This window comes from Perca fluviatilis, chromosome 20, assembly GCF_010015445.1.
Source record: "Perca fluviatilis chromosome 20, GENO_Pfluv_1.0, whole genome shotgun sequence".
Taxonomy (NCBI): domain Eukaryota; kingdom Metazoa; phylum Chordata; class Actinopteri; order Perciformes; family Percidae; genus Perca; species Perca fluviatilis.
This window is the reverse complement of record NC_053131.1, coordinates 25,703,608-25,717,738: the sequence shown is the minus strand read 5'-3', so window position 1 is coordinate 25,717,738 and position 14,131 is coordinate 25,703,608. Positions and strand designations below refer to the sequence as shown.

Genomic DNA, 14,131 nt, shown 5'->3' with positions numbered 1-14,131 from the left:
CTCATTTCTCTGAAATCGACAGCCAGTTTTCTGTTGGACATCAAAACGTAAACCTTTGTACCTACACGTTCCACCCAAACAAGTTCTTTCCCAAGGCTATTTTGCAGAGAAGGCGTTGCCGTCCGGCGCTTAGCACTATACCCAAGATGATTGTGACTGGTTTAAAGAAATGCCAATAAACCAGGGCACGTTTTTCCCATCCCGGAATACTGTGTGGACTAGCCAGACCTTCCTCCGCAGCGCAGTGGAGGAAGGTCTGGCAATGCGAGACTATGAATTTGTGACTCACACTCAGATCTTTGAGAAATCCCATGAAAACCTAGTGTGTCACATCCCGCTCTGCTTTGTTTTCTTTGGTTCTTGTCATTTAGTCTTAGTTTTCTGTTGTATTTTCAAATACTCTCCTCTTTCTCAGTTCAGATACTTCGCTTCCTGCCTTTTTCCCACCTGTGTGATTGTCTGCCCCGCCCTGATCGGTTTCACCTGTTCCTTATCAACCCTGCTGTCGTCTGTCCCTCGTTATCTCCGTCCTTTCCTTTTGTATTTAGTCTTTGTGCTCCCCTTGTGTCAGTTTTCTTGCCATCCTTGTACTCCGTACATTTTTTTCCTTTGTTCTTTGATTTACTGCAGCCTGCTCCTTCAGTTTAGTGGCCTGCCTGTTTCCTCTCTCCAACCAGCTTTTGAAGTTTGAAGTTTGCCTTTGGGTCTATCATCCTGCCTGCTTGGTGTTCTGCATTTGGATTCTCTTTTTGAACTGTAACATGTCATGGGACTCCACAACTTGGTATTTCACCCAAGGGCGGGGGCTTATGTCCCACGTCACACAGGGTGTTGCAAAACTGGAACCTCTCTCTTGGCTGGTTTCTTTGTGGTGCCATATGTTTTTCTCCATCTTGTCAAAATTGGTTTAATGATGCTCCATGTGACTTCTGAAGGTAATTTGGGAGCACCAGATCTTTTTTTTTTAGGGGCTTGTCTTTTTGGTCACTTCACCAGTTTTCACTATTCTGTGTAGGTCCATTACATAAAATCCACATAAGTTAAAGGTTAATGCAAGAAAATGCAGTTTGAACCCAGCTATCATACAGGGGCACATAATGAGCACGTACTGCACAGAGAAAACTAGTCATGCATTTCCTACAATGAGTGCTTTGTGCCTCTGAATTGAAGCCAGGCTGTTACACAAGCATTTACTCGTACACTGAACAAAAATGTGTAGGTGTAGATTTAGAACAATCATTCTTCAGTTTGTCCAAACTTCTAAAACTAGATATTTTTCACATGTATAAACATCTTACCCTTTTTATAAAAAAAAAAAAAAAAAAAAAAAAAACTTTGTAAAATTTAAAAGGAGTTTGATTCAGGGCTCATTTTACAGTAATAAATGGCTCAGCTCACATTCACATATGCACACTTGTAATAACTTGTTAACACTTACACAACACAAGTTAAATCTCAAATCACTATCTCTAATTAATGAGCTCATTTACATACATGTATCCTTTTCCCAGGACACAAGAGTGTTGACAGTGTTCCCAAAGTGGTGGAGTACATAAACAAGAAGCTCAAAGTGGATGTGTCTGTGTCTACAGTACATGTACAAGTGTTTTTAACGGGTATGGACTGTTTTTCTGTGTAATGAGCACACTGCACCAAATTCCTAGCAACTTGGTTGCATGGCAATAAAGTACTGAATCGTGACATTGTGAGTCACTTTGCCCTTTAAGATCACGAATGGTCATGATCTCATGCATGCTGTAAGCCTTGATTTAAGATACATTTTAAAGTTGTTTTTTTAGGTTAACGTGCGTCGTGACTTAGTGTCTCTCTGAGTTTTGTCTGTTGAAGGCGTTGTGCGTCACTGCTGCCCTCTGCTGAGGACAAAGTTGAGATGTGATGAGACGTGTGAGAAAGGATTTCAGAGTTCTTTCTTCAAATAGGAGTACTAATTCAGTCAATAATGTATTTTAAGCCTAAAAAAAAAATCAAACCCAATCCATTTTTTTTTCTCTTAGCACTTGCGTCGTCCTTCAGTTCTAGATTCAGAGGAGCCCCGGAAACCATGATCTTATTCCATGTTTACCCTGCTCAGCTCAATAAATACACTTTTCAATTCCCCGTTCAAGTGTTTTATTTGAACAATACACAGTCAGACACCTCTTTGATCTGAATTCTGCCCGTGATGGAACACACACATACAGTACACAGAGAACATTGTGTGAAGGAAAAGCAAAGGGAACCAACACAAGATTATTCAGAAATATTCTTTGATCTAGACCGAATGAATAATTAGGTAGTACAACCACAAACAACCAAGTGGCATCAGTGTTGGAAGGTTGTTAATCAACGAGGATTTTTCAGTGGCTCTTTTCGATAGCAGCTTGGGCGTCAAGGGCCTGATGAAGTTGTGTTCAAGACACTGCAGATAAAGTAAAACTAGCCTTGCAAAAGAGAAGAAGGCTGGTTTCAGTCTGGTCTATTTCATAATGTTTCACTTTAAACATAACTCTCCAAGCTTGGGTGATGCAGTTTCATTTCCAAAATGTAGACTTAAGGCCATTTTATAGTCATGCGTAAAATCGACAGTGTAGCCCCGCAGACCCCTCTGCGTCTACGCCGGACCCTACGCTGTAGCCTGATGCGCTCTCGAAAAATGGAACGACACATCGCAGGGACGCACGTCGCTCGCCCGTGGCTTGGTAGCGTTGCATTTTCCCCACCGGCTCATTTCCTGGTTCTCCTTCGCCATAAACAACGTGAAATCAAGGAGAGGGTTAACTTTTCCTGCTACAGATTTCCCACCGTGGTCAGAAAAAAAACATGGCAGACACTTTGTTTCTCTCAACATGACTCGCTCCAAAAGCTAATCGCCGTCACTCTCTCACTTCTCCCTCGCACTATCACCCACTCCCCACACACACACACACCGGCTCAACGCACACACCAGCGCACAAGTATAAACATCAGGCCACTTACGTAGGCTACGGCGAAAGCTCTGCGTGGAGCCTCCGCACAACAGTAAAACAGGCATTAGTCTTGAGAATTACTACGACGGCTTGAACGCGGCTATGTCAGACTGAGTTAGGCGAAACGTGAACGGCCATGTTTCCCCAACAGCTTATTTCATGCTCTGTAGCTGAAAAAAGCTGTCGTTCCTCTTGTGGTGAAGACCGGTCTACCGTCTATGAGGCAAACATATGAAGGATTCTGAGGGCACATAATATTGAAATGGACAGCATGCCTTTTAGCGAGATGGGGTTAATTAACTTCAAACTAGTTCTAAATTTTCAATAGGCCTTTTTTTCAAAGCACACATTTTGAAGTGTAATTAACATTCCATTCCATTTAGTGGGTATGAGGTGAGGTTTCTGCATTATGAGGACTGAGCACTTGTAGCCTCGCTCTGCCAGAACCTCCTCCAAAGCGCGCTGAAGGAGGGTCTGGCTACTCCACATAGCATTCGGGGATGGGAGGAAAATGTGCTCTGGTTTAATGGCATTTCTTTAAACCAATCAGAATCGTCATGGGCGGCGCTAAACTCCGCACAGAGCCGCTGCAAAATAGTCGTGCGAGAGAAAACTCAGATTGGACAGATAGTCTAGCTAGCTGTCTCAATTTACCATGCAGAGATCGGAGGAGCAGTCAACAATTATAGTCCTCAAAATCCACCGAAGTTAAAATTCCAACATAAAGGAAGCGGAAGGAAATGGAAAATACACGGCGGAATTTCCTGCAGCACTGGAGCAATCCCGTAAGTGGAACGCGAAGGATATAGACCCGAGCATGTGTGATGTGATTTTGCACTTTGCATGCAAGGACAGCAGCATGTCTCTTTAAGGCCCCCTCTAGAAAAAAAGCCCAGTCTGCTCCGATTGGTCGGCGTTTAGGGGTCTCCATTGTGCTCAGCTCTCGCCATCTCTGTACCGCCGGGGAATGACTGTAACCCAGCATAGCAGCACTTTCTACCATGAAAAATCATGAACATCTGCAACCAAGATTACAGACCCTATGAAGAAATCTTGCACGGGTTGACGGCACCTTGAGAAGAGTAGAAAAAAAACTGTTGGAATTGGAGCGTTCAGGACCGTCTGAAATCGGAGGGATTTATTTTACATAAACTCAGCACATTATTTGCAGCTTTGGTCATGTTTAATATGAACATCTGACATTGTAACATTATAGGTCTTCCTTTAAGACTGTTTAAGGCAGGCGCCTGGGTAGCTCACCTGGTAGAGCACACACACACACCCACCCATAAGCAGAGGCTCAGTCCTTGCCGCAGCGGCCGCGGGTTCGCTTCCAACCTGCGGCCCTTTGCTACATAATCATGATACATAGTCATCCCCCTTCTCTCTTTCCCCTTTTCAAGTCTAAGCTGTCCTATCAACAATAAAGGCCTAAAAATGCCAAAAAAAAAAAAAAATCATCTTCAAGACGGTTTAAGGCTCCGCAGGTTTGTTTAAACTACCACCAACTTCTGACCATGCATGAATTATCTTCATGCATGTATCAAAATACTTCATTGGCAAAGCTTTGAATAATCATGCTTATGGGCCGACAGAATCATGTATGTTTATAGAAGCAGAGGAAGTGTAATTGTAACTTCATGAAGTTGAAAGTTTACCGATGTATTCACGAGTCAAAAGTAAACTAATAGCGTCCAAATCAAATCTCAAATGCTGTTTAGACCATCAATGTACTCCACGGTGTTTAAAAATGCATTAAAGCTCACAGGTACCCAGATAGTCATTTCTACTAATAAAAGCATTGTAAATTAAACCACTTTTGGGATTTAGATAACCAAACCAATCTATCCAAGGACAGACTCGCCCACACAGAGCTACAGAAGAGTCATTTATTACTCCATTAGAATAAATACAAAGATGGCAGAGAAACGGTGATCACATTAGTCCTCTGCAAATAGAAAGAACGAATGCTGCTCACACCAGCACGTTTTAATTCCTAGACTCACATATTAAGGCTGCTACACCAGGGCTATTGGAAACTAAAAAGAGTATTCCTCAAAGCAGGATGAACAAGCTTAGCACTTGAACGATTTGGTGCTCAATGTCGTTATTCTCATTCTGGAAATTGACTGTATGTAGATTTCTCTGTGGTTGCGTCATAATTCTCCTAGCAACCACGGTTGACATAATCAACTGGAAAACTGTCGGTGCACTAATAATAGCCACATTTAGTATGTAAGGAGTTAAGAGCGCTTCTACTGGACACGTCACCAGGTAAATGAGACCGTGATGACTGCCCAACAGGCCGGTATGAAGCTATACATATTTCAAAACCAGTGCAGAAATTTTCCAAACATTTGGGAAATATGCTAAATTTGCATTCTTGACAAAAATTAGATGATAAGATTAATACAACTCTCATATCGGACCATCACATATTAAGCGCCAGCCAGGAGAGGTTAGCTTAGCTCAGCTTTCCTTAGGATAAAGACTAGGCAAGCTGTTTCCCCCTGCTTCCGGTCTTTATGCTAATCTAAGCTAACCACTCTCTGGTTGTAGCTACATATTGAAGAGACAGATATGAGAACGGTATTGATCTTCTCATCCAACTCTGGCCAAGAAAGCTACTATGTGGATAGCCTAAAATATAGAACTACTTGTTTAAATATGCCTAACTCTGCTTCTGTTGCATAAGAACTGATAGACAATAGTTTTTTTGTTGCTTGAAATCTAAACTTAAATTATTTTCTATCTAGTGTTGTTTTTTTTAATATCCAAAATACGTTTTGAGTTGCTAGTTGTTAAGGTTGTGAGACTCGTTGACCCCAGTTTTCAGGATTCCTCTCTGTGTCTCTAAGTATTGCCGATTCTTTTCAGTTCATCTCTGGGAAAGTCATATGAAGTCTGATTATGTTAGCAGAGGTTGAGAGAAAAGAAACGAAGCACAGCGTACCAGTTGGATTTGCCTTGAGCACCACACACAACTAGCCAGCCAGTAAAATCTCTGGGTGACATGAGCTAGAGAGTTCAAAACAGGCCTGATGTCAAGCCCGACCGTTATCTCATAAATATGTTTATAATTTCCTTCAGAGGATACAGTTCTCACTAATAAAGCGATCCACGTTTGATATAAGACACATTCAAGTACTTCCATTTATTTTGAGGAACCGATATTTAATTCAAAGAACAATGAAAGCCACAGTTAAACTGAGCTCTAGGAGTGGTGCCTCTTGTTTGAGGTGTGTGTGTGTGTGTGTGTGTGTGTGTGTGTGTGTGTGTGTGTGTGTGTGTGTGTGTGTGTGTGTGTGTGTGTGTGTGTGTGTGTGTGTGTGTGTGAGTGAAAGAGAGAGAGTGACTGTGCGTGTATGTGTGAGGCCCAGAGGTGCTGGGCGTCCGTGTCTGAAAAATCCAGTCCTTGTTGCGTTCAAGTCTGGCCTACACTTGGTTAAGGAAATGAGCGCGACCGTTGTCCTCCAGGCGGCGGGTGAGGATCTCGCAGCCAGTCTCCGTCACCAGCAGGGTGTGTTCGAACTGAGCCGAGCGCTTCCCGTCTCTGGTCACCGCCGTCCAGCCGTCGGGCCACGTCTCGTCTTGCCAGCCACCTGAGACATGACACACAAGCACACGGCTTTGGCTTACACAGCATCAATTAAACAGAAGTCGCAGAAACAGGCACTTCCAAGTCTGGCACTGGATACCTGTGAGGTATAGAGTGCTTTTTGGGGATTGTAATGACCGGTTTTAGAGCATGACTGGGTCTGCTGCATTACACATAATTGAACCCCTAGTGAGCCAGTAAACGGCCTCAAATGTTCACTCTGGAGTCTAGGTTTGAGTGACCAGGTTTTCAGGAACACACCAATTTTACAAACTTGCTTTAAGACGCTTATATTTTTGTTGCTCTCCCTAATTCAACGACAAAGCCCCAACCCAACAAAGCTGAAATTTTTCTTTGCATTAAAATTTGGAGATACATACAGTGGTGCTCATAAGTTTATGAACCCATGCTAAAGTTGACTAGAAAGAGGAATAAAAAAAAAAAAGAAAATCATCTTTTGGAAATTGATCTTAATGCCTTAATTAAAAATATTAGGAAAATCCAACCTTTTAAGGACCCCAATTTTCTTTGTGAATGAATAATGTATCATAAATAAAATGTTCTTCCTTAAAATACAGGGGGCATAAGTAAGCACACCCCTATGTTAAATTCCCATAGAGGCAAGGAGGTTTTTATTTTTAAAGGCCAGTTATTTCATGGATCCAGGATACCCCCCCATCATCACATAACCCTTCACCATATCTAGAGATTGGCATGGAATTTAACATAGGGGTGTACTCACTTACGTCCCCTGTATTTTAAGGAAGAACATTTATTTATTTACGATACATTATTCATTCACAAAGAAAATTGGGGTCCTTAAAGGTTGGATTTGTCCTAGTATTTTTAATTAAGGCATTAAGATCAATTTCCAAAAGATGATTTTTTTATTCCTCTTTTTAGTCCTCTTTAGCATGGGTTCATAAACTTATGAGCACCACTGTAGTTTTCACAGGACAGTGATAGTAGGTTATATCACATATACAGTGTGCCAAAAAAGTATTTAGTCAGCCACCAATTGTGCAAGTTCTCCCACTTAAAAAGATGAGAGAGGCCTGTAATTTTCATCATAGGTACACTTCAACTATGAGAGACAAAATGAGAAAAAAAATCCAGAAAATCACATTAATGAATTAATTGGTAAATTCCTCGGTAAAATAAGTATTTGGTCACCTACAAACAAGCAAGATTTCTGGCTCTCACAGACCTGTAACTTCTTCTTTAAGAGGCTCCTCTGTCCTCCACTCGTTACCTGTATTAATGGCACCTGTTTGAACTTGTTATCAGTATAAAAGACACCTGTCCACAACCTCAAACAGTCACACTCCAAACTCCACTATGGCCAAGACCAAAGAGCTGTCAAAGGACACCAGAAACAAAATTGTAGACCTGCACCAGGCTGGGAAGACTGAATCTGTAATAGGTAAGCAGCTTGGTGTGAAGAAATCAACTGTGGGAGCAATTATTAGAAAAAGGAAGACATACAAGACCACTCATAATCTCCCTCGATCTGGGGCGCCACGCAAGATCTCACCCCATGGGGTCAAAATGATCACAAGAACGGTGAGCAGAAATCCCAGAACCACAGGGGGACCTAGTGAATGACCAGCAGAGAGCTGGGACCAAAGTAACAAAGGCTACCATCAGTAATACACTACGCCGCCAGGGACTCAAATCCTGCAGTGCCAGACGTGTCCCCCTGCTTAAGCCAGTACATGTCCAGGCCTGTCTGAAGTTTGCTAGAGAGCATTTGGATGATGCAGAAGAGGATTGGGAGAATGTCATATGGTCAGCTGAAACCAAAATAGAACTTTTTGGTAAAAACTCAACTCGTCGTGTTTGGAGGAGAAAGAATGCTGAGTTGCATCCAAAGAACACCATACCTACTGTGAAGCATGGGGGTGGAAACATCATGCTTTGGGGCTGTTTTTCTGCAAAGGGACCAGGACGACTGATCCGTGTAAAGGAAAGAATGAATGGGGCCATGTATCGTGAGATTTTGAGTGAAAACCTCCTTCCATCAGCAAGGGCAAGTGAACACGTGGCTGGGTCTTTCAGCATGACAATGATCCCAAACGCACACCGCCGAACAGCGGGTGCCCCCAAGAAGCATTTCAAGGTCCTGGAGTGGCCTAGCCAGTCTCCAGATCTCAACCCCATAGAAAATCTTTGGAAGGAGTTGAAAGTCCGTGTTGCCCAGCGACAGCCCCAAAACATCACTGCTCTAGAGGAGATCTGCATGGAGGAATGGGCCAAAATACCAGCAACAGTGTGTGAAAACCTTGTGAAGACTTACAGAAAACGTTTGACCTCTGTCATTGCCAACAAAGGGTATATAACAAAGTATTGAGATGAACTTTTGTTATTGACCAAATACTTATTTTCCACCATAATTTGCAAATAAATTCATAAAAAAATCCTACAATGCGATTTTCTGGATTTTTTTTTTCTCATTTTGTCTCTCATATTTGAAGTGTACCTATGAAGAAAATTACAGGCCTCTCTCATCTTTTTAAGTGGGAGAACTTGCACAATTGGTGGCTGACTAAATACTTTTTTGCCCCACTGTAATATTATTTTACCCCACTGACTGCAATATTTGTTTCATTTAAAAAGTTTAATTAAGGCAATTATTTTTTTCCCCCAAAATATATTTATTGGATTTTTCTCTTGAAAGTGCAGAACAAAAAGTCCATCGAATCCCCCTTTAAATCTCGTAATACAACATTCTCGGCCTAAATAATAAATTCAATTACAAAACAACAAAAATTAATTAATTAAGGCAATTATAATACCATTATTTATATCAATTGAAATAGTTATTGTCTCTTTAATTACCATTATCAATGTTGACATTATTTATACAAAAGGCAGTTACACTCACCTTCACATATCATGGGCTCAATGGTAAACACGTGGCCAGGCTTCATAACTCCAACTGCTTTATTTTCTGGGAAATGAATGCATATAGAAATCATCTTGTTGTAGGAGAGCATGAACGAAATTCAATAGTAACTTTCACAGATTAAAAACATGAAGGATGGCAGGTATGGGACTACTCACTGGCATAATGTGGCACATTGGGAGCAGTGTGGAAAAGTCTATGGATACCGTGACCGCAGTAGCTCCGCACCACCGAGAAGCCGTTGGCCTGAGCGTGCTTCTGAATGATGTTACCTAATTCTCTGTAGCGAATGCCAGGCTTCACTGTAAAAAAATAAATAAATAAAAAATATGAGGGTTTTAGGCCTTGGAAAAATGTATTGTAGTTTATAGTCCTGTGGGCATTGGAATTCTGAGGGCGACATTGCTATTTGAGAGTTTAAATAAATCAATAATTGGAAACCCAATGTATTGCCAAAATTTTGATAAGGGCCCATTACAGAGTTGTGACCACAGTGTCGTCCATGTTAGCTTAAAAGTTGAGATTGAAAGTTCATTCGTGAGTATTGAAAAATACTGTTTCCAAGGTCAAAAATGAACATTCAAACTCAACTTGCTCTAAAATGTCAGTGCTCTCTGGTGGACAAACTATGTAATGGTGACACTGTTTCTAAAAATAATTCAGAGGCATCTTCTGCTATTCTGTACTGCGATTTTTTGATAATTGACATTTATGCCAATACCCCATATCCCCATAGCCCAACATCCATATAATACTGCCGTAGTCTTCTGTATGTAATAAAGCGTAAGATTCCTGGTCATTAAACGCAGAATGAAAGAAATTCATATGTTCTGAACGGTTTTTTTCATCTACGCCGATATAGAAGGTCGTTGAGGTCATCATGGCCGTCATATGTGGTACTTGTTTTAAACGGTAGTATGTCAACTGCGTAAGAGTGAGACGGTGAATGGGTCAGAGCCACAGTGTTACACGACAAACTAGATTCTATTACGTTTAACACAAAGGATTACCGTTATGAATAACCTGAAACATATAGGTATGTATTGGGTGAACATATACATTCATAAAACATCCAACGTCATGTGCAAGGGCAAACAAAAAGTGAAAAACTGCTGATGAAATTGGAATCGCTAGTGGGCAAACTGGGACTTTGTTTCCCCCACTTAACATGAAATACAGAGAGCAGCAAATCTGACAAGCAAATCCCCACTGGTAAAGGTTAATGAAACTATTTGTCTTGTCGGACCACGCAGCGAGAGACGAGTTGTTGGCAAGTGCTCCATCAGACGCTCTGAGGGGAGTGGTGGATGGAAGACGTCTCCTTAGCAGAAATATTCATAAAAAGAGGCTAAAATTGGCAAAACTCCCGCTGACACCATTTCAGGATGCTGGTACAATCATTTGTCATGGCAGAGGAATTGGGGGTGTTTAAAAAACAAAAGTAAAGATCAGTGTTAGGTTTGTTCGTTGGGAAGGTTACATACAAAGATGTACGAAACCGTCAAAGTCACATAAAAATGTGGTACCGTTAACTCTATTCTAACAAAAAGATATAACGCAATCCCACATATGAGAAAAACCACTTGTAGAACCTGACGCTAGGGTCCCAAAATGTTTATTGCAATGAGCATACCATTGAGGATATCTCCTTCTTGTAATGGTCTTCTGTCTGGGATGCCATGGCAGATGACTTCATTGACAGACGTGCAGCAGGATTTGGGGAAGTTGTAGTAGTTGAGGGGGGAGGGGTAGCAGTTCCTTGCAATGCAAGCCTGAACAGAAAAAAAAAACATGTTGGTTAAAGAAACAGTTAAGAGGAGAAAGAGTTATATGTACATACCTGCAAACGCAGAAGGGCTGAAAAAGGTGACACATCTTCCTGTAATAACTATAACAATAACTTATTTCACTAGTAAATTCCTGTTAAACGACAAAAACAACAACTGGATGGGAAAAAGGGTATTTTACAATAACTTTGAATGCAGCACTAGCTACTCCAGCTGCTAGGCTAACGTTAGTCTGCTCTCGAGTGTAGCGTTAACCAGAGCCTTTCTCGATCACTCTGGTGTTAACTAGCATCCCGTACGGCGATGTTTCAGTTCCCTCTAACGTCAGTTTTCGGAGCATCATAGAGAAGCGCAGGCATTTAAGTAGCACCTAAATCCGCATTGCTATTCGGTCCGGTAGACGGCGGTCATTAAGGCAGCACCAGGTGCCGTATTAGCACCGTGTCTCGGACCACCCCCCCCCCCAAATAAAAACTCTTCAGATCTACACGATTCATGTGGATGACATTTTCCCATTCAAAACGGCGATTTCCGCTGAAAAGCGACTAGTTTGCAGGTATGATATGTAATGAAGATGAGTGAGCCCTTTCCCCTCGTGTAGCTGCGTCACAGCCTAATGCATTTGGTAAGATATGTATGTGTACACAGTGATTCTACATCACAACAGACAAGGAATCACATTGTGTTGTGTGTAAAGGCTACTTCGGGTAAGAGAGGACCCTACCATCGGACTCCAGAGGTGGAAGATGACACAACATCCCAGCCTCAATAACGTGTGTGTGTGTGTGTGTGTGTGTGTGTGTGTGTGTGTGTGTGTGTGTACCAGATGCACAGCATGGTCGATTTCTTCTGTTGTAGCACCTGGTTTCACCAATACGGCTGCGATGTCCAGGACTTCCCGTGCTAGCTGCAACGACAAAAAAAACAAAAACGTACACGTCAAAACCAAAATGCATTAAATGGAAAAAAGAAAAATGCAAACCACGACAGCGACGCCAGTCAGTTTTGTTACCTTGCTCACTACTCTCATGGCTTCAATGTCCTCAGGACAAAGGATCTTGATCTGTGACGTCCCCTTCAGAAACTGCTCAGACTCAGATATCCCTGTGTGAAGGAAACAAGGCCAGACAACCGGCATCATTCACACGCCAATACTCAGCGAAGCTGATGAGCCGACTCTAGTAGGACCTTGCAAAGCAGCCGTCGTACGTCTATCAACTTTTAGACGCAGCCAGATTGACATACTCCTAATCGATTTTTTTTACATCATAAGTGACAGTTGACAATAAGTCATTTGGTAGTGAGAAGGCACAGACATCCTAATTCTTCTGTAATTTGGCAGCTACACCGCAGGCTAGCTTGGTGCAATTTCAACTAATACCGTATGCATTTTTAGTATAAGAGTATACCATGTGGATGGATTATATCAAGCCATTGTATTTACCTTTATTATTAACTTTACCTTCTGGGGTGTCTGACTCCTGGCAGCTTAACACACAGTATACGATTAATACAATTCCAGACCATGAGTACAGAAGAGATTTTGTTTTCACTCGTGAATTTACAGAAACATCTTTCAAAAAAACAAATGCACATCTGTAGCCCAAACCGGCTCTCTTCAATGTAAGCCACATCTCCTCGCAGCATTACCCCATGTCTAGACTAGCACGTGTTTCAGACGCCTTTTTCCCCCTCACGTCTCACCCTAACCCCAACAGAGATACGCTCTCATTTCAATCTATGCTGTCTGTCTGCACTTAGCCCCGCCTCATGGGCATAAATGCGAATAGAAGTGTTTATTTGCACTATTCATGCACACATTTTTCAACAATATATACACGTGTAAACAAAAGGTTGAAGTCCAATTAAAAAAAAAGCCTTAATAAATATATTAATCAACATTTTGCATCCCAGGCAGAGCAGAGGTGCCGTGTCTCTGTACAGAGCCAGAGAGCAGCACACACTGCTCTGCTTTTTAATCCCACAGACTCTCGCTCTACTTTTGCCCAGCAGCTGGGAAGCAAAAGTAGTACTGAGGCGCTGCAGTGTTCATTCATGAACAAACTGGAACCTACACGGTACAATTACTGCCACTACACGACGCCGCTCCGATCGCCAACACTTCCCTGTCCTTGCTGCTGAGGCTTTGAAATTCACACACACACCAGCTGGAACCAGTACAGACAATTTGCTTCAGTGTCGCATCAACGCAGTCGGTACTTGCATTTGCGGTTTAGGTGCGTCTAGAGTCTAAGACTGGATTGACGGACAAAACTTAAAATGATCACATTTAGTTTTGTGGTTTACTGAAATCGCTTAGCCATACCGGTGATGTTAAATCTTTGTTGTGATAAATGTTGAACATAAAAAGTAAGTACGACTAATTTCCAACCAGTGATCAAATTCCAAAATATGAAAAAGGGACCTAACCCTTGCGTTGTCTTCCCGTCGACCGTGCAACTTTTTGTTTTTCTGGGCCAAAATTTAAACCTTTTTTCCAACTTTCGACACTTATGGCCTTCCCCAATGTTTTTTTTTATGCTTTTTCCCATTTATCGACGTTTTAGTCACTTTTACCAATGTTTTTGTCACTTTTTTCAATGTTTTCTCAACGTTTTTGACGCTTTTTCTAACATTTTTGAAGATTTTTTCAACGCTCTTTTATAAAAAACAATTTCCCCCAAATGCTATAAAATTTGATTAAACACCCAAATTCAACGAAAGTAGTGAACTGATCATTATTTTACTTGTGAAGAGCGTTGTATGAAACGTTATTGCTTTTTGACAATTTAGTTGAAAGAAAACCCAAATTTCTGATTTAGAAACTTGGTGAAAATGGGTCAAATTCGACCCGAGGACAACAGGAGGGTAACAT

At 41.6% G+C, this 14,131-nt stretch overlaps 1 protein-coding gene across 1 annotated transcript in view; it reads right to left on the bottom strand.

Moving 5' to 3' along the window:
* Window positions 1-4,841: 4,841 nt before the first annotated feature.
* The window catches only part of metap1 (methionyl aminopeptidase 1), a 16,797-nt gene continuing 7,507 nt past the window's right edge, over window positions 4,842-14,131 (bottom strand). Inside the window, exons 5-11 of the mRNA XM_039785439.1 lie at window positions 12,269-12,360; window positions 12,080-12,163; window positions 11,069-11,241; window positions 10,322-10,368; window positions 9,628-9,771; window positions 9,449-9,514; window positions 4,842-6,568 (exon numbers count right to left, since the gene is read on the bottom strand). Coding sequence (XP_039641373.1) covers window positions 6,402-6,568; window positions 9,449-9,514; window positions 9,628-9,771; window positions 10,322-10,368; window positions 11,069-11,241; window positions 12,080-12,163; window positions 12,269-12,360 — 773 coding nt within the window. The 3' untranslated portion in view covers window positions 4,842-6,401. The remainder of the gene's footprint in view (window positions 6,569-9,448; window positions 9,515-9,627; window positions 9,772-10,321; window positions 10,369-11,068; window positions 11,242-12,079; window positions 12,164-12,268; window positions 12,361-14,131) is intronic.